The sequence below is a fragment of the Pseudorasbora parva genome, chromosome 4, assembly GCF_024679245.1.
Source record: "Pseudorasbora parva isolate DD20220531a chromosome 4, ASM2467924v1, whole genome shotgun sequence".
In the NCBI taxonomy this organism is placed as follows: domain Eukaryota; kingdom Metazoa; phylum Chordata; class Actinopteri; order Cypriniformes; family Gobionidae; genus Pseudorasbora; species Pseudorasbora parva.
The window spans coordinates 4,879,370-4,905,897 of NC_090175.1; the positions used below are offsets into that span (position 1 = coordinate 4,879,370).

The 26,528-nt window shown below is 43.0% G+C and overlaps 1 protein-coding gene across 1 annotated transcript; it reads left to right on the forward strand.

The window, feature by feature from the left end:
- Positions 1–1,132: 1,132 nt before the first annotated feature.
- On the forward strand, positions 1,133–26,136 carry LOC137073732 (B-cell receptor CD22-like). The gene is made up of 11 exons (XM_067442438.1): positions 1,133–1,259; positions 12,439–12,489; positions 17,970–18,311; positions 18,410–18,658; positions 18,744–19,001; positions 19,110–19,358; positions 19,447–19,519; positions 24,224–24,269; positions 24,428–24,499; positions 25,560–25,629; positions 25,755–26,136. Exons 1-11 carry the CDS (start codon positions 1,133–1,135, stop codon positions 25,757–25,759), a joined length of 1,542 nt encoding a protein of 513 aa, XP_067298539.1. The 3' UTR covers positions 25,760–26,136.
- The last annotated feature ends 392 nt before the right edge of the window (positions 26,137–26,528 follow it).

Below are 26,528 nucleotides of genomic sequence, written 5' to 3' on the forward strand. Positions count from 1 at the left end.
TGAAAGCACATTGTGAGATTGGAGAGAAGGAAAAAGAGGATAGAGAAATAAATACTTAAGTGCGTTCTCGGTGTTCGTTACACAAGGCGGCTGAACACAAGGGCTGAACGCTCCCGCTGACGCTACCGCGACAGCGCTGACACGCTTATTAAATACACACTGATCACTATTGAGTGAGAACAGGTGTGGACGCGTTTATAATTATCCCAAAGATTAATCAACGCAACAGGCTGCCAATGACTCAAATCGAAACCAAACTATCACTCACTACCTGTGCTAAAAGCCACCAATCATTATTTGATAACGGCTGACAATTGAGTACAGCACGCTTCCAACTGCCCTGGTTAAAGTGCAATTGTAAATAGTTCCTGGAATAAAGTTATGAATAGAAGAAATAAGTGCAAAATCGAAATGTATCTTCCTTCTAGTAATTAATACACCAAGCAATACAGCAAATACAGAGTATTTCGGAAAGACTTACTTGCGATTCGAGCTCCTTCTCTGACTGATGTGCTTCTCCGTTCTCCTAATGACTGGCAACGAGCGATGGGCGCCTGACCTTATCCATAAGGTCTTGGAGGAAACACAAGATATCAGCAACTGAGCACTGATATGACCACGCACATGGGGAAGCCATAACATGCTTAGGTACCCTGTCCTGGTGTGGGTGATAAATCTCCCCGGTCGCTTAAGACAATAGGTCTGTGCGGAGGGGGAGGAATCACGGCTGGACATATAACAGAGGGATTATTTCTGCCAGCCACGGTTTTGGGCCAACTAGGTGCTATCAGGATGAGAGAAAGGCCCCCCTCTCTCACCCTGGCCAGTGTGAGAATTATCAGGCACAGGGGAGGAAAGGCATACAGCAGCACTCTGGGACACGGGTGGGCCAGTGTGTCCACCTCAAGGGACACGTCCAAGTCCATTAGTGAGAAGAACATAGGACAATGGCTGTTTTCTGTTTTTGCATGAGGCGAACAGATCTACGGACGCCAGTCTGAGTCTCATCCATATCATGTCTACTATCTGAGGGTGGAGGCACCAATCTCCGAAGAGCAGGTTCCCCCTCGATAGAAGATCCACGACTCTGGTCAGAATCCTCAGTCCATACTAAAAGCTTGTAAGCTAGGACATGACACTTCTGCTAGCGCACGCTGCTTTGATGACTGATATGAGCCACTGCCATGGTATTGTCGCAGCGTATGATCACATGATGTCCCTGCAGACGAGGCAGAAAATGATTCAGAGCCTTCCAAATGGTCAGTAGCCCCAAATAATTGATGTGTTCTGAATGTAGTTTGCTTGGTCACAACCTTTCACAGTTCTGCCCTCGTGGGTGGCAGGGACGCGTCCGTCGTCACAACTTTACGCAACATAACAGTCCTGTAAGGGTGGATCGCCTACGGTGGTTCTGACTGCAGGGTTGCCGAACGACTAAAGAAACGTTATCAGCGTGATGGTAGAAAACTGTACATTTCTTGTCTATAACCACCCACTGCAACTTATACCAACGACGGAAATAAGCGCAGTTACAATAGCAAAATATGTGGGAGAGCGTTGCTTTAATGTGACTATATTGTATTGCAATAGGGAGCACTTCAAAGTCAATACCAAACCAAAACTAGTTAGCAAATCATTTATAATTGAAAGAATTTAATGACAAAATCCGGTTATGGTTACACTTAAAATAGTTACAAAATAGATGAATGAGATGATAAAACTTATACCATTAATCGTACCCAGCATGTATAGAATGTTACCTGAGAGATAGAGAGAGATAAATAGAGATAGAAAGATAGAAAGAGAGAGTCAAGAGAAGAGCCAAAGAAGGCCCTAGAAGAGACAGCCAGAGAAAAAGAAAAGACCTTCAGAGGAAGAAGACCCAGAAAAAAGACCCCCGAGCAACTGTTGCAATCTTCTTTTATACATCCCTTGACCATGTGACTGAAACCCTGAGACATTCAAACTGACCAGTCAGACCAGACTTCCCCCACTGTACTACAGGTGTGGGACCATTTGGCCTACAGGCCCTCAACATCTCTTTGTCTTTAGGAATCCCAAACAGCCCCACTGATAAGAGAGAGGGGGGTGGAAGACAGTAAAACAAATGTCTTTGTTCAAAGAAAAATATCAAAATATCTTTGATTATTTTGGATTCTTTCAGTCCTCCCATGGCACCTTTGGCCACGCTCATAAAGTGTCCAGAGGTGACACAGAACACAAAGACATTCTTCCAGTTGTGTGTAGATGTCATCTTCAGACTTGTCGTCCAGAAATGTTCCAAAAGCAGTTTGCCAGTTCGGTCTTTGTTCTCATTGCAGTCCTGCAAAGGGAAGGCTCCATCAAATGGTGTTGCATCCTTCTTTGATATGCAAAACGTCCATTGAATACCTCACACCTCGAGAGAACAGTCACTGAAGGTTAGAGCAAACGCTTGTCCCTCTTCCTGAGGACACAGGATGTGAACTTGTCCAGCAGGGATCCTGTGATTAAAAGAACATATAGCACAACAAAGAGCAAAAGCATACATGGCATTTGTCATTGGTCAGAAGTTTGATATGGTCAGATTCAAATGGTCTCTGGCAATAAGCCATTAAATCAATATACTTAATAAAGTGGTCAAGGTTGAGAATAAAAGAAGATCTCACAAGCTCTTACATTGTTTCTGGAAACATTAAAAATAAATTGCATTATAACAAAACAACAATCATTGCTGGTTTTAAACCCTTTTTTCATGAAGAGTATCAACAAAGTATTCAGTGTAACCAAATACAGAGATTCAGTTGAATGGATGTCCTAAAACATTGTTCCAAATCAAGTGGACAAAATTCAAATAATCAAAAAAGTTCAAAATCAAAAACATTGTTGCAAGTCAAATGGACAAAATACACATAATCATATAAGTTTCAGAAATGTTTCAAATCCAATTCATTGTTACAATACAATGATAAAATAAATGCTTGCACTTAGGTAAGAATGAGAAATACTAACGTAAATTTTGATATTTAACTTGGTGAGACAAAAAAACGAACTGAATTAGTAAATCAAAGAAAAACAAAACAAACAATAACTGGAAGAAATTCACAGTTATAATACAGTCTAGATGTAAATCATTTTTTATGAGGCAGATATAGATTTGACTTTGTGTGTGAAGATCAAATCTATGTGAATGCATTTAGCTGTGGCTATGTGTGAATCATGCCCCAAACATGGTGAGGAGGGTTCACAATTGTGATGTAAATTTGGTCCTGTTGAACAGGCAGCCAGCTGAGAATGTGAGTGAGGTGTGGTTGGCTCAACATATCCCCCACCACTGTTTGTGTTAAGGAGCATGATAAAGTGCAAACGTCAGAGTGACTGAATCCTGCTGTGATGAAAACATTTTCATGGTTAATGCAATTGTAAATTACACTGTAGCCAAAATGGCAATTCTATGCTCCTGTACATGGTTTTACTTCAGCTATATGAAAAATAGCAGAGTTTTCCACTTAGGAGACAAACAAATTCAACATAGAAACACATGAAACTTAAAATTGCTTTACAATTCAAGTACTAAAGTTATTCCAATTTTCACAAGATACGTGGCCTAGAATGCATAGCATCTACAACCTTTATCCTAAGTGTTTCATAGAACACTTACAGTAAAGCAATCATGTGTTTTAAAGAATAAACTTAACCAGTCTATGTGTATTTATTAACACAAACAACTATAATGTGTTTTCAATGCGCACAATGCGTTAATACAATTACAAATTTGAAAATACAAACAGGATCATTGCAATTTGGATGTTTAACTATTAAACTCACTGCTTTTAGGCTGCTAGCCCACTAGCCAGTGAGGTTAATAGTTGAAGCCCTTGCATGAACAATGCGGTTAACTCACTGAGAGTTTTACCTGCAAATGAGCGATGATCTTTGCCCTTAGAAAGGAATTTCCTATCTTTCTGAAAGTAAGGTGGAGGTCGACCTCGGCCCAGTGACCAGCATTTTACCTCTGAATGGCCTATTTTCTGACAGGAACTGCAAAACCTGTTCTCTTTGCCATAGGTTTGTCTGCTATGTTCTCCTGGAGTTGGAGGATTTTTATGACTCTCTAATGCTTGAACACGAAGCGTACTGGTACATGACTCTGCGCTATTGCAGTGCTGCATCACCTTAAGAACTGAAATAGGCAAACTTCCTTGAGTTGCACATGCATTTTCTGAACTAAACGTTTCAGATTCATTAGATCGAACATGCGTTTTAGTCCCATCGCTGTTAAGCGTTTTGGAGATGGACTTTTTAGCTATTAGCTTAGCCTTGAGATCTGCAATGGTCTCCTTGTGATTTTTACACTTCTCAGTCAGGGCTAACTGATCAGCTAGTAATTTATCAAGCTGTGCTTGAAGATATTGAATCTTTGCCTCAGACTTTTCTGCTTCAGCATTTTTAGAATCAATTGCTTTACATTTAGCCTCTAGACTTGATAATAGAAATGGTGTCACAACATTATGTAGCCTTTTACAACTTATGAAGTTTAAAGCCTCAATTATTTCACCATATTTTGATTTCTTTTTGTGTTTGCCAATTATGTCCCACCATCTAAGCATTTCATCATCTGAACTGTTGATTCCAATATCCTCTTTCTTAAGTTTGGACAAGGTAGGCTCAACTTTTTCACTCCATATAGCAAACAATATCTCACTTTTATCAAAAATGTTCCCTTCCATCCCGAGGTGATATTCTGAATATTCTCGGATTGTACAGTAATGGGACTATTGAAGCTGTTTAAAACCTTCTTCTTGGATGAAGTTCTGTTTCATGCAATTCATAAACAATGAAAACAGACTTACCCAATCCTTAGTCAGAAGGCCAGCTTTAATCCAAACACAAGATCAATTGTGGAAAAATGTCCTCATTCTGATGAATTTCAGAAAATTCACTGCAAGGGATCCCGGGTTTCGGCACCATCTGTAAGGGTGGATCGCCTACGGTGGTTCTGACTGCAGGGTTGCCGAACGACTAAAGAAACGTTATCAGCGTGATGGTAGAAAACTGTACATTTCTTGTCTATAACCACCCACTGCAACTTATACCAACGACGGAAATAAGCGCAGTTACAATAGCAAAATATGTGGGAGAGCGTTGCTTTAATGTGACTATATTGTATTGCAATAGGGAGCACTTCAAAGTCAATACCAAACCAAAACTAGTTAGCAAATCATTTATAATTGAAAGAATTTAATGACAAAATCCGGTTATGGTTACACTTAAAATAGTTACAAAATAGATGAATGAGATGATAAAACTTATACCATTAATCGTACCCAGCATGTATAGAATGTTACCTGAGAGATAGAGAGAGATAAATAGAGATAGAAAGATAGAAAGAGAGAGTCAAGAGAAGAGCCAAAGAAGGCCCTAGAAGAGACAGCCAGAGAAAAAGAAAAGACCTTCAGAGGAAGAAGACCCAGAAAAAAGACCCCCGAGCAACTGTTGCAATCTTCTTTTATACATCCCTTGACCATGTGACTGAAACCCTGAGACATTCAAACTGACCAGTCAGACCAGACTTCCCCCACTGTACTACAGGTGTGGGACCATTTGGCCTACAGGCCCTCAACATCTCTTTGTCTTTAGGAATCCCAAACAGCCCCACTGATAAGAGAGAGGGGGGTGGAAGACAGTAAAACAAATGTCTTTGTTCAAAGAAAAATATCAAAATATCTTTGATTATTTTGGATTCTTTCAGTCCCCAAGGGGGTACCCTGTGCGCAAAAGTCTGCGCTCTTCCAGTGACGTAGAGCGGCAGTGCAGGTGCGCATCACTGTTACAGAGTGGCAAAGATCATGTAACGGGCTGAAATGTAGTGACAAAACCTATTTCATGAACGCCCTCATCCTCAGGAGTCCTAGTAGCAAAAACTGGATAGCTAAAGCCATTAGACCCTGTAGCCTGAGACGTGTGATATTGCACCCTCTCCCCCCTCTCTGAACTGTGACAGACAGTTCATCAGAGAGAGAATGCGCTCTTGAGAGAGAGTTCAGCTCCATGAGAGTTCAGCTCCGTGCCCAGGAAGATCACCCTCTGACTGGGTGTAAAATTGCTTTCCCTTTCGGGGAACTCGAGCTGCGTCGAAACGCTGTGAGAACGCCTCTGCGTTAATGCGTCGTGAAGCGCCTGTAGAACCATTCCATCGGAAAAAAGATCGATCGTCGGCGTGATGACGTCATCGACCGGAAGCTATAAAACGTCCGTGAAAACAAACAGGAACTAGCTTCTGAGCCTTCAGCAAGCGATCTGTGTGAACCTGTCTGTCTATTTGGTGTTTTTGTCTGTCTATTGAAAGAGTTTTTCCACCCTTTGTTAAATATTCCTTATATTTACAAAAAAGAGAAAATAAATAGATAGAGAAATGGCGAGTGAAAGCAGTAACTTTAAGAGGTGTGTTCATCCCTGCCCACGCTACATCACGAGTGGGGATACACACTCTCTTTGTGTTGCCTGCTTGGGAGCGCAGCATGCCCAGGCAGCCCTCGAGGGGGCTGCTTGCGAGCACTGTGAGCGTATGCCACTGAGAACGCTGCGCTCCCGCCGGGCACTCTTCGAGGAGGGTGCCTCGGCTCGTGTTCCCCGCGGCTCTGGTCCCGCTGCTGCCGAGGCAGAGCGGAGGCTGCAGTCGTGGGGTTCACAATTGGATGTTGCAGAGGGGTTTGAGACGGGCGCTGCCTTATCTCTGCCCTCACCTGCTCCATCCAGCGGTTCTTCTCGGGGCTTGGAAGCACGCATTGCGGTTTCTTCCCCCCCGAGAGAGCCGCCGGTGCTCCAACTATCCAGCTCCGAGGAGGTGGACGTTGAGAGCATCGCGACTGAAGATTCGCCACTTCAGTCCCCTGCGAGTGAGGAGCTCGTTGAGGTTCTAACGCGAGCCGTGGCCAGATTAAATATTGACTGGCCCGTAGAGAGATCTGAGGCAGGAAGAAAAAGATCTAGCAAGTTAGATGAAAGATTCCTGCCCGCTCGCGCTTCAGAACCTCAGCGGCGGGGCCTGCCATTCTTCCATGATTTGCACACCGAGGTGGCAACATCATGGAGGAGACCGGCATCATACCGTGTGTTCAGCCCACAGACTTCGGTCTACAGTAACATCATGGGGCTGAAGCACTACGGTTATGGGGCGATGCCAAAGGTAGAAGAGACGCTCGTGAGCCATCTCTCGCCTTCCTCGGCATCGTCCCTTAAGGCCCCGACTTTGCCCACCAGACCATTAAAGACAACGTCGGCAATGGTGGGCAAAGCGTACTCGGCGGCAGGTCAGGCTGCTGCATGCCTGCATACCATGGCTATAATGCAGGCTTATCAGGCTGACCTGCTCAGGGACTTAGATGGACGTGATGAAGTGGGGGGTGATGTCATAAATGAGCTAAGAACAGCAGCTGATCTAACTCTCCGGGCCACCAAAGAGACGGCCAGATGTGTTGGCCGCTCTATGGCAGCATTGGTGGCTACGGAGAGACATTTATGGCTCAACCCCACTGAAATCAAGGAGAGGGAGAAAAGCTTCCTGCTCGACGCGCCGCTGTCTCCTGGTGGCCTCTTCGGTGACGCAGTACATACTGTCACCGAGAGGTTCCAGGAGTCAAAGAAACAAGCTGCGGCGCTAAAGCAGTTTCTCCCTCTCCGGGTCCAGGTCCCTGGGGCTGCCGCTGACATCAGGCAGCCCAAGCCGAGTACGAGCTCCGCTCACAGGTCACAACAAAAGCAGAGCGTCGCCGCTCCCCCTCAGCGCGGGGACGAGGGGCGGCGCTCTCAGGCGAGGCCTTCGAGGGGCAGGGCTGATCTGCGGACAGTCCTGATCGCCAAGAAGGCCTCGTCGAAGCGTTCCTGACGCCAGAAGCGTCAGGACGCTGAGGGTGGTTCCCCCCATAGGGAAGCGGTGTTTACCCCTGCTAACGGTACCCGCTTCCCTACGGCACCCTCGGGGGGCCGCGCTGCCAACCCCGCCGCAATGCCGGGGCGCAGTCGGTCTCCGCGGGCCACCCGAGGGTGGTCCGCACCCCCTCCGGGGGGTCCCCGAGCAGTCAAGTCAGTCGTTCCCTGCCGGTCCGCCGCTTCAGGGCACTGTATTTGCTGCTCAAAATACACCAGAGGCCAGCCTCGAGAGGCTGGTTCCCTTAGTAGATTTTCTAGACGAATGGAAACGTCTATCAAATATATCTCGTTGGGTCCTGCAGATAGTAGAAAGGGGGTACGCCATTCAATTCAAGAGTCGGCCACCTCCTTTCTGCGGTGTCCTACCTACAGAGGTGGGCCCGGAGCAGGCTCTGGTAATGGCACAGGAAGTAGAGACACTCCTGCAAAAAGGGGCTATAGAGAGGGTTTCCCCTCCCAGCAGGGAGTCTGGCTTTTACAGCCGTTACTTCATCGTGCCGAAGAAGGATGGGGGCTTACGCCCGATATTAGATCTGCGGCTATTGAATCGCTCGGTGGCCAAGCTCAAATTCAAGATGCTTACACTCAGACAGATTGTAGCGCAGGTCAGATCGGAGGATTGGTTTGTCACCATAGACCTCAAAGATGCGTATTTTCATGTCTCCATCCTTCCACATCACAGGAAGTTCCTGAGGTTTGCCTTCGGGGGAGAGGCATACCAATATCGTGTACTTCCCTTCGGTCTAGCACTGTCACCCCGCACGTTCACCAAGTGTGTGGATGCAGCTCTGGCGCCGCTGCGTCTACAGGGCATCCGCATACTGAACTATATCGACGACTGGCTGATTCTAGCGAATACAGAGCAGATGGCGGTTCAGCATCGAGATGCTGTTCTCGCCCATATGTCGAAGCTGGGGTTGAGGCTGAACGCCAAGAAGAGTGTGCTTTCTCCGGCTCAGAGAACCACTTTTCTAGGTGTGAACTGGGATTCGGTAATTATGCGGGCGCAATTATCGCCAACACGCATAGCATCGATCCTGGCAGCCGCCAAAGAACAGAAGCTAGGCCGAGCCGTCACTGTGAAACGGTTCCAGAAACTGTTAGGTCTCATGGCAGCAGCGTCCAACGTGATACCTTTTGGCCTACTGTACATGAGGCCACTGCAGTGGTGGCTCAAAACAAAAGGGTTCTCCCCGAGGGGAAATCCGCTCCGCACGATCAAAGTCACGCGGCGATGCCTACGTGCTCTGGTCATGTGGAAAAACCCGGGGTTTTTATCTCAGGGTCCCGTGTTGGGGGCTCATGTTCGTCGCGTAACGCTAACGACAGACGCCTCTCTCACGGGCTGGGGGGCGACCATGAGTGGTCGCTCATCCCAGGGTCTATGGCAGGAACATCAGCGGCACTGGCACATAAATCGGCTAGAGATGCTCGCAGTGTTTCTTGCATTGAAACAGTTCCTGCCCGACCTCAGGGGCCACCATGTACTAGTCAGAACAGACAACACGTCCGTGGTGGCCTATATAAATCACCAGGGGGGTCTGAGGTCTCGTCCGTTGGACAAATTGGCACATCGGATCCTCCTGTGGGCCCAAGGGAAATTGCTGTCAATCAGGGCAGTATATATCCCGGGGGCCCTGAATCAGGAAGCAGACAGCCTGTCAAAGCAGGGGCCGAGGCCCGGGGACTGGAGACTCCACCCAGAGGTGGTGGAGCTCCTTTGGAAGGTTTATGGGAAGGCAGAGATAGACCTGTTCGCTTCGGCGGAGAATTCTCACTGCCCGCAGTGGTTTTCTCTGACCCATCCGGCCCCGCTGGGGCTGGATGCCATGGTACAGGAGTGGCCGAGGCTGCCTCTGTACGCCTTCCCCCCGATTGTCTTGCTTCCAGGAGTTCTGGAGAGGGTACGCCGGGACGGGGCCCAGGTACTTCTAGTGGCTCCGAACTGGCCGACCCGAGTATGGTTTTCGGACCTAATATCTCTCCTGGTAGGCTCTCCAATGGAGATTCCGATCAGGAGGGATCTACTCTCTCAGGCGGGCGGGAGATTCCTGCACCCACGCCCGGAGATGTGGAAACTGTGGGCCTGGCCTCTGAGGGGGCTAGGCTCATAGAGGAAGGTCTCTCGACCGAGGTCGTGGAGACCATCCTACACTCCAGAGCTCCGTCCACAAGGAAGCTGTACGCTTTGAAATGGAGACTTTTCTCAGCTTGGTGCAGAGAACGCCAGTGGGATCCAGTTAACTGCCCGGTTGGTACAGTGCTGGAGTTCCTGCAGGAGAGGTTCTCTGCAGGGTTGACCCCCTCCACACTTAAGGTGTACGTGGCGGCCTTGGGTGCCTTCCACGTCCCTTGCAGTGGAGTGTCTTTGGGAAGACACCCTCTAATTACACGCTTCCTTCGTGGCACATTAAGGTTGAGGCCAGTTATGCACTCGAGGGTCCCAGCATGGGACTTGGCCATTGTTTTGAGGGGCTTGTCCGGACCTCCGTTCGAACCTCTGGAGGAGGTTTCGGATAAGTTCCTCACCTTAAAAACTATCTTCCTTTTGGCCATTTCATCTCTTAAAAGGATAGGAGATATTCAGTCCCTGTCAGTAGGGCCCTCATGTCTAGAGTTTGCGCCAGGGATGGTGAAAGCATTTCTGCATCCCAGGCCGGGTTATGTCCCCAAGGTTCCTACGAGCCCACGGGGCCCCATCACTCTACAAGCCTTCTGTCCTCCTCCATTTATGACGTCAGACCAGGAAAGGTTAAATCTGCTGTGCCCTGTGAGGGCACTGGATACTTATGTCCACAGAGCTGCCCTGTGGAGAAAATCAGAACAATTGTTTGTTTGCTTTGGACCCCCTAAGAAGGGGGCTCCAGTATCCAAGCAGAGGATGAGCAAGTGGGTGGTCGAGGCCATCTCACTTGCTTATGAAGCTACCGGGCAGCCATCTCCTCTGGCTGTCCGGGCGCACTCAACCAGGGGTATGGCTGCTTCTAAAGCACTCTTGTCGGGGGCTTCCCTCCACGATATTTGCAACGCGGCCGGATGGTCGTCTCCTTCTACCTTCGTCAGGTTCTATGAACTAGACCTGGCATCTACAGTAGGGGCACAGGTACTCTCGTAACCGTGTGCGCTTCGGCTTCACACATACGAGACACTTGGTCCTATGGCGATGTGGGTATAAGCGTTCTCACAGCGTTTCGACGCAGCTCGAGTTCCCCGAAAGGGAACGTCTCAGGTTACGTATGTAACCCTAGTTCCCTGAGGGAACGAGACGCTGCGTCGCTTTGCCATACTCCCGGCGTGTCCGTGATCACTTACTTCAGGCTTTATCAGAAGTTAGTTCCTGTTTGTTTTCACGGACGTTTTATAGCTTCCGGTCGATGACGTCATCACGCCGACGATCGATCTTTTTTCCGATGGAATGGTTCTACAGGCGCTTCACGACGCATTAACGCAGAGGCGTTCTCATAGCGTTTCGACGCAGCGTCTCGTTCCCTCAGGGAACTAGGGTTACATACGTAACCTGAGACGTTTTTCACATTCACCTCGAAGCCCAGATATGGGATGTGCGCAAGCACATGGGAGGTGTCCTGCAACACCTTTTCCCTCTAATCGGCTATGATGAGCCATTCGTCTATGTATGTAAGGATCCGTAGACCAGACATTCTCAGGGGAGTGAAGCCTGCTTCCAAACGCAAACAGAAAGTTTAGGGGCTTCATTTTTGCCCAAATGGAAGCACCATGAATTCATAACAAATGCCTAGATAGGCGAAACGAAGAAACTTCAAGTGTGGTGGATAAATGCTTATGTGGAAAAAAGCACCTTTCAGAACGACCGTTGTGAACCAGTCGTTCCGTTTTGACATGGGCGAGCAAACCACGGGTTAACATTCTGAATATGTATTTCCTCAAATGTTTGTTCAATACCCTGAGGTCCAGAATAAGTTGGAGGGAACCATCCTTCTTTGGGACCAGGAAATAACACGAATGGAAACCCTGGTTTATCAGATTGTGGAGTACCACCTGAATCGAACCTTTGTTTAGAAGAGAGGAGATTTTCTCCTTCAGGACGTGGGCCATGCTTTCCTCTGTGTCAGAAAAGAGAACGCTACTGAAACGTGGGGGGCTCATAGCAAGCTGCAGACGATAGCCCTGTAATATCGTGCGCAATATCCATTCGGGTGGTGCTGCAGGCCAGGCTGACACACAGCTCATGTGCGTGCCACCCAATATTCACCAGAGAGTGACAACTAGCCTCAAAGTATTTACTGTTTTACTGTTTTACTATATACTATTTTTTCAGCGTGAAAATAAAATCCATCATTCTGGCACCGTTTTACTGTCTATAATGTGCTGTCAATCATAAGGGGATGAGCAAAGATGTTGGACAGTTACAAACTCATGCAGTGAAAACATGACTATTGCTGTTATTTTCTTGAATAAATAAAGTAGTGTTTATTATGTTTCATCCAACATTAAAACTGAAAAATAATCCACTGTACATTTGTTGTAGGTGTTGATAGTGACGAATAGTGATCAGAATGGCTCCTCCTCTTCCTCTGATCGTTCTGCTCATGATTCACGGTGAGTCAATGCGAGTCAGAAATGCTCAGGAAGAGCATTTAAGCACATGCTAATTTGACTAGTGTGAACTTTTCAGGGGTTTATAGTCTGAATGAGGATGTGAGTTAGTGTTTCTGTGTTTATTTCTGCAACATCCTCCATCAAAGTTAATGAAGCCATCAAAGTTAATGAAGTAATTTACACTGAGATCATTTATCACTCAATAGAGTCTGAAAAGATGAGCTTATACAGGTCCTTCTAAAAAAAATAGCATATTGTGATTAAGTTAATTATTTTCTATAATGTAATGATAAAAATTAAACTTTCATATATTTTAGATTCATTGCACACCAACTGAAATATTTTAGGTCTTTTATTGTTTTAATACTGATGATTTTGGCATACAGCTCACGAACACCCCAAATTTTCTCAAAAATCTCAAAAAAAGTCTAAAAAAATTAGCATATCATGAAAAGGTTCTCTAAATGAGCTATTAACCGAATCATCTGAATCAACTAATTAACTCTAAACACCTGCAAAAGATTCCTGAGGCTTTTAAAAACTCCCAGCCTGGTTCATTACTCAAAACCGCAATCATGGGTAAGACTGCCGACCTGACTGCTGTCCAGAAGGCCATCACTGACACCCTCAAGCGAGAGGGTGAGACACAGAAAGACATTTCTGAACGAATAGGCTGTTCCCAGAGTGCTGTATCAAGGTACCTCAGTGGGAAGTCTGTGGGAAGAAAAAAAAGTGTGGCAAAAAACGCTGTACAACGAGAAGAGGTGACTGGACCAGACTTTGGGGGACCTGTGGAAGCAGTTGACTGAGTCTGGATTAGAAACATCCAGAGCTACAGTGCACAGGCATGTGCAGGGAATGGGCTACAGGTGCCGCATTCCCCAGGTCAAGCCACTTTTGGGCTTCAGAGAAGCAGCACTGGACTGTTGCTCAGTGGTCCATAGTACTTTTTTCGGATGAAAGCAAATTTTGCATGTCATTCGGAAATCAAGGTGCCAGAGTCTGGAGGAAGACTGGGGAGAAGGAAATGCCAAAATGCCTGAAGTCCAGTGTCAAGTACCCACAGTCAGTGACGGTCTGCGGTGCCATGTCAGCTGCTGGTGTTGGTCCATTGTGTTTTATCAAGGGCAGGGTCAATGCTAGCTATCAGGAGATTTTGGAGCACTTCATGCTTCCATCTGCTGAAAAGCTTTATGAAGATGAAGATTTGGTTTTTCAGCACGACCTGGCACCTGCTCACAGTGCCAAAACCACTGGTAAATGGTTTACTGACCATGGTATTACTGTGCTCAATTGGCCTGCCAACTCTCCTGACCTGAACCTCATAGAGAATCTGTGGGATATTGTGAAGAGAAAGTTGAGAGACGCAAGACCCAACAGTCTGAATGAGCTTAAGGCCGCTATCGAAGCATCCTGGGCCTCCAGAACACCTCAGCAGAGCCACAGGCTGATCGCCTCCATGCCACGCCGCATTGAAGCAGTCATTCCCGACCAAGTATTGAGTGCAGAACTGAACATAATTATTTGAAGGTTGACTTTTTTGTATTAAAAACACTTTTCTTTTATTGGTCGGATGAAATATGCTATTTTTTTTAGATTTTGGGGTTTTCGTGAGCTGTATGCCAAAATCATCAGTATTAAAACAATAAAAGACCTGAAATATTTCAGTTGGTGTGCAATGAATCTAAAATATATGAAAGTTTAATTTTTATCATTATATTATGGAAAATAATGAACTTTATCATGATATGCTAATTTTCTAAAAAGGACCTGTATTTCCCGTAATGAGTTGCTGTAAAAATATGTTTTCAATAGTCAGTAACTAATAAAACAACTGTAAAAATGTTCAATGCGAGATGACCCAGTAAACACATAAAATTCCCCTAATATTCCCACATGGTTCCTGTTTAGTTATTTTTGCGGGGAACAAAAAAACGTTCTCTGCAGGTTATTTTGGGGTTATTTGTATATTTTGTTACTGCACACTTCTGGTCTGCACTCGCTTCTCCAGCACGTGCTTTCTTCTGACTTCCACAGAAAGACCCGCACTCGCATAATTTAAAGTCATTTTGTTTTTGCCAACTGAATTGCATTATAGTTTACCGATCTTTATTGAATATGTTATAATTAGGGCCGGGACTTTAACGCGTTAATTAAGATTAATTAACTACGGGACTTTAACGCGTTAATTAATTACGCAAAAAAATAACTAACATAATTTTAACCACACTTATTTTTGCACCGCGGAACGTTTTTCAATGAATGAGTTTCGACGGACCGATTATACTGGAACACCAACTAGCGCTCACCTCACGAGTCACGACAACAACACATGAACGAAGAAGCTGATGAGACCACTTTGCTTGGCCCCGTGGATGGGAAATTTTGTTTAAAAAAACGAAAGGATGGAAGTGTCGTCAAGAGCATGGGTGTGTGCAAGCTATATAACAAGGAATTTGCGTATCACCGCGGCACATCGAGCCTCAAATATCACAAATATGCTTTTGCTAAACTGGCAAACATGCACTGGTCTGCTGGACTGAAATAAATAAACAATATTTTGTTGATTAAGCTTATGTATTGAGTAATTATTCAATGGAATACTAAAAATCCATGTGAAAAATTACTTCTCATTGTTCCAGGTCAAATATTTATATGCAATTAAAATGCGATTAATTTCGATTAATTAATTACAAAGCCACTAATTAATTAGATTTTTTTTTTAATCGAGTCCCGGCCCTAGTTATAATTAATAAATATATGACTGTAAATCATGATTTCAGAGAGATTTGACTCATTAATTGAAGACAACATGATGTTAACCAAGAAGTTATTGTTTATTGACCAAAAGAGAGAAGGGTATGTCCCATTAATTCAGTGGTAAGAAAAGAATGCAGTGTTATCCCAGTTACAGTAATAATTATTTTAAAACCCCATATTGTGTTGATGTCATTGTTATTTTGCACTTAAACGTAAGACCTGGTTGTGGTACAGTGTCAGTGATAGAAGTTACGAAATTTTACATAATGCATAAATTCAATCTTATTTAGTCATCCATATGAAGGTTTATGTGCTTGTATTATTTCTATTGATTAAATAAGTTCAAAACAATACATGGTTTTTAATAGGCTACTGATTGTAAGCATCCATATATTGGTCTTCATATGCCGCTTATACCATATGGGATACGGGAATTGCTGGGCGATTACTAACGTACAGCAGCGTAAATTATATCAGAGTTAAGAGGTTAGGGGAACGTTCTCCATCCAACAGGGAACGTTCTATTTACGTAAATAAAACTTTCCTAGCTAACTAATAGAAAACGTTAGGTTGTCTGTTCTGGGAATGTTCTGAGAACCAGAAATTGTTATCTGGGGAGCAAGACACGGGTCGGCTTTCTGGGACTCATAAGTGCTCTTTTATTTATCTTTAAGTCATTAAACAAACTGTGTTCACATCACACAAAACATAAAGCAATAATCAAACTCTCTTTGCAAACTCATCGGTTTAATTAGCAGTTCCTCTCTGTGTTTGTGTCATTAGAGTCCCAGGCTACGTCTACATTAATCTGGATAGATTTTAAATGTTTTCTCTCCGTCCACACTAACGTTTCCAAAAGTTTCTCATCCACACTGAAACATCAGTAAAAGCCAAATTAAACTTATTGGACATGTGTAATGTGGGATAATTATGTAGTGAAATCACATAACAATGTTTTACATAGTTTGAACCCTAGATACTGTTTCCACCCACAAGGGGGCATTGTGAGTTATGGAATAAATGCAAGGCTGTATTGAGAGTCTACAGGCGTTTGTGTGTTTTATTTACTCACGCAATAAACTAGGACACGTAAAAGCTCATAATAGCTCACTGAGATGATAAAGACATTGTAAGAATGGATTTCACCTGAGAACAAACTCAAGGGATTAAAGCTGTAATAAAGACAATAAAACTTCACTCTCTAAATACAAGAGAAAACAAGACTGCACCTGGCCCAATCCTATTTCCTCACCCCTGCCGAGATATGACCCTCTCACCCTCTGGGTCACATGCAAATATCACAGATACTGCCACAAGCTGTTTCTGTATGGTCAATATAAATACTTTTGGTGTGATTGGTAAACAGGTTTCATTCTCACATCAGTGGAACTGGTGACATTCCAGCTCTAGTAAAACAGGTCGTAAAAGAAGGACAACCGGGTTTGTTCCTCTGGTGTAGGAGATGCTCATAAAGATCTTTTAAAAAACATTTGCTGTCAGGCCTCAAGGACAGGTGGGACCATTTGGGTCTGAGGAAAGAACCAAGATCTGCATAAATATTTGGGTGCTAAATGTTTAGTGTTCTTTGATCTGGGGGAGTATTTAAGGGAAAGGAGCAAACCGCTCAGGGAAGCATCTGTATCCAGATCTTCCCACACTGTTCCCGTGTGTTTCTATAAGCCAGGTAAAATGATGACTCTTTGAAACTATGTTTATACTATTTCATACTTGAGTAATATTGTACGCTGATCAGTTGTGTATAATTGTCTTTTAATTTGACTATATTTTGATGATTTTGCCTGGCTAAATAAACATTAACTTTGATTAATCTTGTATTATTCTAAGGCCGCTTCTTTTAGTATGGATCAATCGGAGTCTGGTATTTCCGCAGGCGTTGTCTCGGGATAGATCAAACCGTAGGACTCAATGACTGGAGCATAGCGCACAGCATTAGGGATATTCTGATTTCTAACTATTACTGTATTAGTAAGTTGCAGTTCCTGTGATTATTATTCCCCATACGCTTTAAGATGAGTAAGCAGGCCCAACCACTTAAAGGTAAAATATTCACTCTACAATCCTCTGACTAATATCAGAACTGGCCCGTCTGTGTTTGAGAATGTAATTCGCGAAACATATCTCTAAGAGATATCGGGTCCCTTGATGAACGAAGATAGTGAGAAGTAGAGATACTCAGAGAGATCAAAGATCTAAATTAAATCACAACTAATCATACGATCAGCCGTAATTTATAAACGTAACAAACTCAAGGAAACTACATACAATTAGAGTCAGATTAAATTAAAACATGGAGTCAGATTTAAAATTGGATCTTCACACTTTAATAAATTACATATTGTCCTTTATAGAAGCGCCTGAAAAGACGAACACGCATTGTTCCTTCGACCAGCTTTTGGATTCCTACGTTGGGCCAAACAGGTGGAGTTTACAACGTCATAAAGTTATCACACAATTCTTCTGGCAGGATCTTTATATTTAGCAAAATATCTTACTATGTGTATGTATCTCTCCCTGGCCCTCAGTTCCTGGTGGCTTTATTATGTCTCCCCATGCCAATTACTGCAATGAGAGACGTGTTTATTATTTGCACTTGACCCACTTACAGCTCATTCTCCAGTTCTCTCTCCCATCACAGACCTTGCTAGACCGAGCCCACTCGCCACAAAAACATTTAAAGTTTGATGAATTCTGTGTTTCAGGGGTTTCTAGTGCTGGTTGGGGTGTGAGTTACAGTCCTTCACACATATGTGCACTAAAGGACTCAACAGTGATAATGAGATGCTCTAATACATACCCTACTGGACATCAGATCATGAAAGTGTTCTGGACAAACAAACTGGTAAAATATAATGACGAGTTTCCAGATCTGTCTGAGGACCCTGAATACAGTCAGAGGCTTCAGTATCTGGGAGATAAACAGCAGAACTGCACCGTCAGACTGAGTCATGTGACACTGAAGGATTCACACAAGTACTATTTCAGATTCATCACTGATGAAGATAAATGGATTGGTATTCCAGGAGTGACTCTTACTGTCACAGGTGAGTTTGATGAGGTTTATCTCTTCTTCTGTGCATTATGTTGAATAATAATCAGTGTATGACAGCAGCACTAGATATAATGTGTGTGTTGTGTTCAGATCTTCAGGTGGAGTCTCCTGAGAGAGTGACAGAGGGAGATTCAGTCCGTCTGACATGTAAAAGCAGCTGCACTCTGACTGACAGAGCAACATTCATCTGGTCCAGAAACTCACAGCCATTAACTGAGAGAAGAGACGGAAACAATGAACTCCTGCTGCAGTCAGTCAGAAGAGAGGATGCAGGCAGATATAGCTGTGCTGTACACGGACACACTCACACATCGCCTGGTGTTCATCTCAATGTCATGTGTGAGTACAGATTAATTTTTTCTTTATATAAAAAAAAGAGATTGTGTTTGAATAAGATGATTTAAGGTTTATTTGTCCTTTTTAGACCCACCCAGGAGCGTCTCAGTGTCCATCAGTCCATCTGGTGTAATAGTGGAGGGAGATTCAGTGACTCTGAGCTGCAGCAGTGATTCAAACCCTCCTGCTCAGAACTTCAGCTGGTTTAAAGGAGGAACGATTGTAGGGTCTGGAAGAATCTACAGCATCTCAAAGATCAGCTCTGACGACAGTGGAGAATACAAGTGCAAGTCCATCAATGAACATGGAGAGAAATACTCTGATGCTGTGACTCTAAACGTCATGTGTGAGTTTTATTATAAAACTAGATGCTAATTCTCTGTTTTGAACATTTCAGTTCATATTAGTAATTTTAAAAATAAATTAAGTGAAATAATTTGGTGATTGTTTTTAGACCCTCCCAGGAGCGTCTCAGTGTTGATGAGTGGATCTGGTGTAATAGTGGAGGGAGATTCAGTGACTCTGAGCTGCAGCAGTGATTCAAACCCTCCTGCTCTGAACTTCAGCTGGTTTAAGGAGAATGAAGCCTCAGCTGTTGGATCTGGACAGAGTTTCAGTGCACTACAGAGTGGACGCTTCTACTGTCAGGCTCACAATCAACATGGATCTCAGAGATCAGATGCTGTAACTGTGACTGTTAAAGGTAGAACAGCTCATATATTTATATTACTACTTATTACAGTGAAGCAACTAATTTTTTCTGATGTTTTATTTGTTTATCTTGGTTTTAGGACGTCTGGTGATATTATACATATCCATTGGAGTGGTTTGTGGAGCTGCAGTGATCATCATGATGCTGATTTGGTAGGATATGTGTCTATAGCACTATATAGTTGAATGAGTGACTTTGAAGGTTGTGAATTTGTGCTAATAGATTAGTTGTCTATAATAACTTAATCTAAAAAAAGCATATCAATGGTTGAGTAAGCAAGCTCATCATTAAAGTGCGTATTTAAGAACTGGCAGTAGGGTTGTGCCGATAGACGATAGTATCGTGTATCGATGGCGACGATATTATCAAGACGATAATCGGCTCATTTTGCCATTTAATCAATTTAATTATTATTGTTATTTGAGGGCTAGTATTATTATTAAATTAATATCAGGACCTACAACAAATGTAATTCCCTATAATATCATAATGAAATAACCACATCACCACACGTGTGACATCACTGACGAGCGTATGAGGATTGAGAACCCAATGAAAATGTTTTTGAAAATTAGGCTACTAATAAACTTCATACCACATCAAAATTAAATTTCAAGGTAATTGTAAAAAAGTTCATAAATTTGGGAAGCAAGGAGGTGGGAACCGGTGAACATTCAACAACTTTTAATCAAATAAATACACAAAACGAAAGTAAAACGCGGGCAGCCCCTCACGGACGACTGCCTGCACACACATAACTAAGCACAAACAAAACTCAACGTATAGTCCAGGCCTGGTCCTCTCTCGTCTTACACTGCCCTCGCTTCTCCTTTTATGTTCCCGTCACTCTGCCGTGAGACTAGACCGGTGTGGCACGCAGCTGGTGCTCATGATCACTCGCCACTGGCCCGCTCTCACAGTCCATCGCCTGATTGCCACACTAATATATTCACAAATTTTCAAAGCCTGTTATAAAAAAGATGCATCATTCTTATACAGTTGTTGTTTAAGCCATAATTATAATAATACTATCAATAAGATTACATAGGCCCAATAACTGTCTTAGGTCCGAACACAGTACAAATCAGTAATCTGTGAACATCAAATACTGGCTTTAAACACAATGTGTTAAAAAGCAATATAGCCTATTAATTCTTATTTTTTTCATTGTCATTAATCTCTACACGAAAAATATTACGTTTTCCATTTAAGATATTATGTTGATTATAGGCCTACCGTTATCAGCTTTTTGTTGAGGTAGATTTATCGTCGCCATTAGAGAATGCAGAGTTAGAGAGCTTTCTGACCCCCCTATAGATAGCAAATAAATTACTTTCAATGCCCAGAAAGGTAGTGAAGACATTGTTAAAATAGTCCATGTGATTACAAATAATGTTACAAAGCAACTTTTTGAGCGAAAAAACAAAAAACAATTGCAACTGTATTCAACAATTTTGCTGTAGCCTGTTCCAGTCTCCTACACAGTTTACATTGGCCAGCTCTGTCTTCATAACACACATGCTTCGTGGTGCTCACATGAACAGCATCGGCTGCCGTAGAAAATGCTCTGCTACACTGTTGCGTAAACTGTGTAGGTAACCTTCACAGGCTAGAACAAAATAATTGAATAAAGTTATTTTTGTTTGTTTTTGCGTGCAAAAGTATTCAAGTATTCGGGACAGGAGACGGAGTCCTCTCAGGACTCAGGACAGGGGATGGAGTCCTCTCTGGACTCGGGACAGGAAACAGAGTCCTCTCTGGACTCGGGACAGGAGACGGTGTCCTCTCTGGACTCGGGGCAGGGGATGGAGTCCTCTCTGGACTCTGGACAGGAAACGGAGTACTCTCTGGACTCGGAACAGGAGACGGTGTCCTCTCTGGACTCGGGGCAGGGGATGGAGTCCTCTCTGGACTCGGGGCAGGGGATGGAGTCCTCTCTGGACTCTGGACAGGAAACGGAGTACTCTCTGGACTCGGAACAGGAGACGGTGTCCTCTCTGGACTCGGGGCAGGGGATGGAGTCCTCTCTGGACTCGGGGCAGGGGATGGAGTCCTCTCTGGACTCGGGACAGGAAACGGAGTACTCTCTGGACTCGGGACAGGAGACGGTGTCCTCTCTGGACTCGGGGCAGGGGATGGAGTCCTCTCTGGACTCGGGACAGGAAACGGAGTACTCTCTGGACTCGGGACAGGAAACTGAGTCCTCTCTGGACTCGGGGCAGGGGATGGAGTCCTCTCTGGACTCGGGACAGGAAACGGAGTACTCTCTGGACTCGGGACAGGAGACGGTGTCCTCTCTGGACTCGGGACAGGGGATGGATTCATCTCTGGACTCGGGACAGGAGACAGAGTCCTCTCTAGAATCGGGACAGTGGACGGAGTCCTCTCTGGACTCGGGACAGAAGACAGAGTCCTCTCTGGACTCTGGACAGAAGACGGAGTCCTCTTTGGACTCTGGACAGAAGATGGAGTCCTCTCTGGACTCTGGACAGGAGACGGATTCCTCTCTGGACTCAGGACAGGAGACAAAGTCCTCTCTGGACTCGGGACAGAAGACGGAGTCCTCTCTGGACTCGGGACAGGGGACGGATTCATCTCTGGACTCGGGACAGGAGACATCTTTTCCAAAGACACAGGCTGAGCAGCCATCTTGTCCGAGGACACAGGCTCGGGGGTAGAATCTTCCTCTACTTCACCAACTGTGTAGGAGGAACAAGACAATAATACAGCATGATCTATAAATTGTTCTAAAGTCAGGTCATTTTGACCTTGTGGCATGAATGAGTTCATGGGTTAATTTAATTTATGAGCATAAAAGTCCTTTAAAACAGTATCCTTCCAATTTACTCGATTGGCCAGAGCACAAAACTGAGAGGTGTAATCCTCAATACTACAGATACCTTGATCTCTTCCGCTGGATCCATGTTTGAGGGTAATCCACAATCTAAGTCAAAAACATCCACAGAGCGCTTGCTAAAGGCACAGAAGCTAGCGCTGGTCTGTTTGACTGGCTTTAAAGCTCCTGGCTCATGGCATTACCTGCCTCTGACGTCTCATCTCACCATTGGTCTGATTTCACGCATGCTTAACGCCAGAATCATGCAGAGCGTTCCCACAGTGCCAATCGGCGCAGCGCGAGTTCCCTTGAGAGGAAATCTCATTGGTTCGAAATCATACAGTCTTGTTCAAAATAATAGCAGTACAATGTAACCAGAATAATCAAGGTTTTTAGTATATTTTTTATTGCTACGTGGCAAACAAGTTACCAGTAGGTTCAGTAGATTCTCAGAAAACAAATGAGACCCAGCATTCATGATATGCACGCTCTTAAGGCTGTGCAATTGGGCAATTAGTTGAATTAGTTGAAAGGGGTGTGTTAAAAAAAAATAGCAGTGTGGCATTCAATCACTGAGGTCATCAATTTTGTGAAGAAACAGGTGTGAATCAGGTGGCCCCTATTTAAGGATGAAGCCAACACTTGTTGAACATGCATTTGAAAGCTGAGGAAAATGGGTCGTTCAAGACATTGTTCAGAAGAACAGCGTACTCTGATTAAAAAGTTGATTAGAGAGGGGAAAACCTATAAAGAGGTGTAAAAAATGATAGGCTGTTCAGCTAAAATTATCTCCAATGCCTTAAAATGGAGAGCAAAACCAGAGAGACGTGGAAGAAAACGGAAGACAACCATCAAAATGGATAGAAGAATAACCAGAATGGCAAAGGCTCAGCCAATGATCACCTCCAGGATGATCAAAGACAGTCTGGAGTTACCTGTAAGTACTGTGACCGTTAGAAGACGTCTGTGTGAAGCTAATCTATTTTCAAGAATCCCCCGCAAAGTCCCTCTGTTAAAAAAAAGGCATGTGCAGAAGAGGTTACAATTTGCCAAAGAACACATCAACTGGCCTAAAGAGAAATGGAGGAACATTTTGTGGACTGATGAGAGTAAAATTGTTCTTTTTGGGTCCAAGGGCCACAGGCAGTTTGTGAGACGACCCCCAAACTCTGAATTCAAGCCACAGTACACAGTGAAGACAGTGAAGCATGGAGGTGCAAGCATCATGATATGGGCATGTTTCTCCTACTATGGTGTTGGGCCTATTTATCGCATACCAGGGATCATGGATCAGTTTGCATATGTTAAAATACTTGAAGAGGTCATGTTGCCCTATGCTGAAGAGGACATGCCCTTGAAACTGTTGTTTCAACAAGACAATGACCCAAATCACACTAGTAAACGGGCAAAGTCTTGGTTCCAAACCAACAAAATTAATGTTATGGAGTGGCCAGCCCAATCTCCAGACCTTAATCCAATTGAGAACTTGTGGGGTGATATCAAAAACGCTGTTTCTGAAGCAAAACCAAGAAATGTGAATGAATTGTGGAATGTTGTTAAAAAATCATGGAGTGCCACAAGTTGGTTGACTCCATGCCACACAGATGTCAAGCAGTTTTAAAAAACTGTGGTCATACAACTAAATATTAGTTTAGTGATTCACAGGATTGCTAAATCCCAGAAAAAAAAAAAAAAAATGTTTGTACAAAATAGTTTTGAGTTTGTACAGTCAAAGGTAGACACTGCTATTTTTTTGAACACACCCCTTTCAACTAATTGCCCAATTGCACAGCCTTAAGAGCGTGCATATCATGAATGCTGGGTCTTGTTTGTTTTCTGACAATCTACTGAACCTACTGGTAACTTGTTTGCCACGTAGCAATAAAAAATATACTAAAAACCTTGATTATTCTGGTTAGTCACATTGTACTGCTATTATTTTGAACAAGACTGTAACTGTGTATGAAACATCAAATACATTCTGATTGGTTGTAATTGTGTCAAATCATTGTCTTTAAAGGGGAAGCATGTGGATGAAAAAGAGAAATAACACACGGGAGACTCAGGTGAGAAAAGTAATGTTGTTTTCAGTAGTTTACTGATCAGGTAAATGAACTGGTATCTAAAAGATTAAATAGGCTGAATATAGTTGTGACTGTATTTAGTGAGTTGTTTACAGACATTATTAATTTTCTCTCTATTCTGTTTTTCTTAAATGGCAAAGATGGTTCCTCATCATGACAGACGCCAAGCTTGTGATGTTGAATTGAATGAATCTGTGTATGAGAATTTAACGGTAAGAGTTAGCCAACATGACGTTTTTTTTTTTTTTTTTTTTTTTACTCTTTTATTATTATTATTATTATTATTATTATTATTATGACTTACAAATATCCCGCCATTGCATTATATAGTACATTATATTCAACATTATATATAGTCGTTCAATGTAATAATCACATGTAAAATAAAATAAAAATTCCCCCTCACTCATTACTCACGCTTTCAATGAAGGAATCATTCATTCCTGAAGCTCATCTCGCCCTGCCTGCCCCACTATTAATGCTCTATACATACAGTATAAGAATAAACCATCTAAAATGCTTTGAACAATCATACTACTAAAACTAAACGTGATCTGGTGATTTAAATAATGTTTGCACTTTCACCAAGGAGTGCTGCTTTAAATGATGTTTTCGCTTAGACTCCTGCACCGCGTGCGCTTCAGATGATCAATGTACTCCGTCACAGTTCTGATCGCAAGAAAGCGTGTCAAAATGACCGCTCTCAAACTGTAAATGTGGAGCACATCCAAAAATTTTAATTCTGCATTTACTCACTCATGTGGTTTCCGCGCATCACGCATGTAGTTATACTTACTTTATAGTTACACTGTCTATAATTACTGAAAGTTAAGCTTTAAATGAACTTTACTTACGCAGTATTTTCCGTTTGAGAGGAATAATGGACTTTAAATGAAGGGACATAAATCCCTCAATATCTTCATTTGTGTTTGGAAGCTAAACGAAAAGCAATATGATGGTGAGTACATGATGACAGAGTTTACATTTGTGGCAAATTTGTAAATTTGTATTTGGTTGTTTTATACCTTATAAATAGGCCTACTATAGCAAGTTGAGCTTTGAATAAAACAACTCTATATCGCAAATCATATTGTTTCCATCAATGATACACATCATCACATTTTCTATATCACAATATATCGTTACACCCCTAGTAAGTGTTTTAACTGAGGATTTCCTACATATTTAGAAGAAATTAAACACTCCTCAATGTCAGTATATGGGAATATAAATAACACACTCCTATTTATTTTTATTTGTTATTGTCCCTAGGCTGCTCAACTCGGCTCTGATGGTAATAAACCTGAACTGGACTCATCTGTGTATGAAAATCTTCCAGCACGTAAGAATACTCACTAGATAGAGAGAAAAACTCACCTATCTGTCTTTTCCTCATGTGTGTTCTTGATGATTTTTATTGACATATTTCATAACTGATTTAACTTTCTTTTTTTTTCTTTTAATCAGGCTAACAAGAAGAGGCCATAGTGTTTTGGAAACACATTAAATGTATGGCAGCCTTTATGGATCTCTTTGTGGGCGGGGGGCCCTGGATGATTGACAGTTAATGACGTCGTGTGAAGATCATTTTGTAGATGAATTAACAAAGATGAAAAAGGTTAATGAATTGATGTAACATTGTGTAATCAGTGAAGTGTTTTTTTCTTTATATCATTTATAAAGTTTATTTCATTTAGACTTTTTTAATAGGTGCACAATGTAACTTAAACAAAAGCACATTTTGGAAGATGGATTCATGATGTACTCGCTCACTGTATAAACGTAGTAAATTTTGGAGAAAAAAAAACATTTATATGATGTACAGTACCAGTATTGTTTCCAATAAAAGGCAGACAAACAAAGCTGTAGTTGTTCAGTTTTACACTTTTCTGACATTCAGAACATCAGCATAGAAGCATAAATATTAAAGAGCATTACAATAAGAGATTGCTAGAGAAAATATCATTAATATAATGATCATAATACTACAGAAAATTACTTGGATCTCGCAATCTTACTGTTTTTCTGAAGAACATTTCAATAAATAAGTCCTTAATATAGAGCAACTTACATGATACTTTTTTGGGTAAAAAAAGAAAATGATATGCCCTGCATTAAAAAAAAAAAAACAAACAAAAAAAAACATAATAGAACTATTAAATCTTTCCCTGCCAGTGCTTTTATTTTTTTATTTTTTGTTGCCAGCCACCGCCAAGATTTTTGAAAAATGTTATAGCCCAT

Excerpts from the sequence above, each read along its gene's own strand:
- LOC137073732 (XM_067442438.1), top strand. The coding sequence starts at position 1,133 with ATGACACTTCTGCTAGCGCACGCTGCTTTGATGACTGATATGAGCCAC. Across the intron at positions 12,490-17,969 it reads CGTTCTGCTCATGATTCACG|GGGTTTCTAGTGCTGGTTGG; the intron begins GTGAGTCAATGC and ends TCTGTGTTTCAG. Across the intron at positions 24,500-25,559 it reads CTGTGTATGAGAATTTAACG|GCTGCTCAACTCGGCTCTGA; the intron begins GTAAGAGTTAGC and ends TATTGTCCCTAG.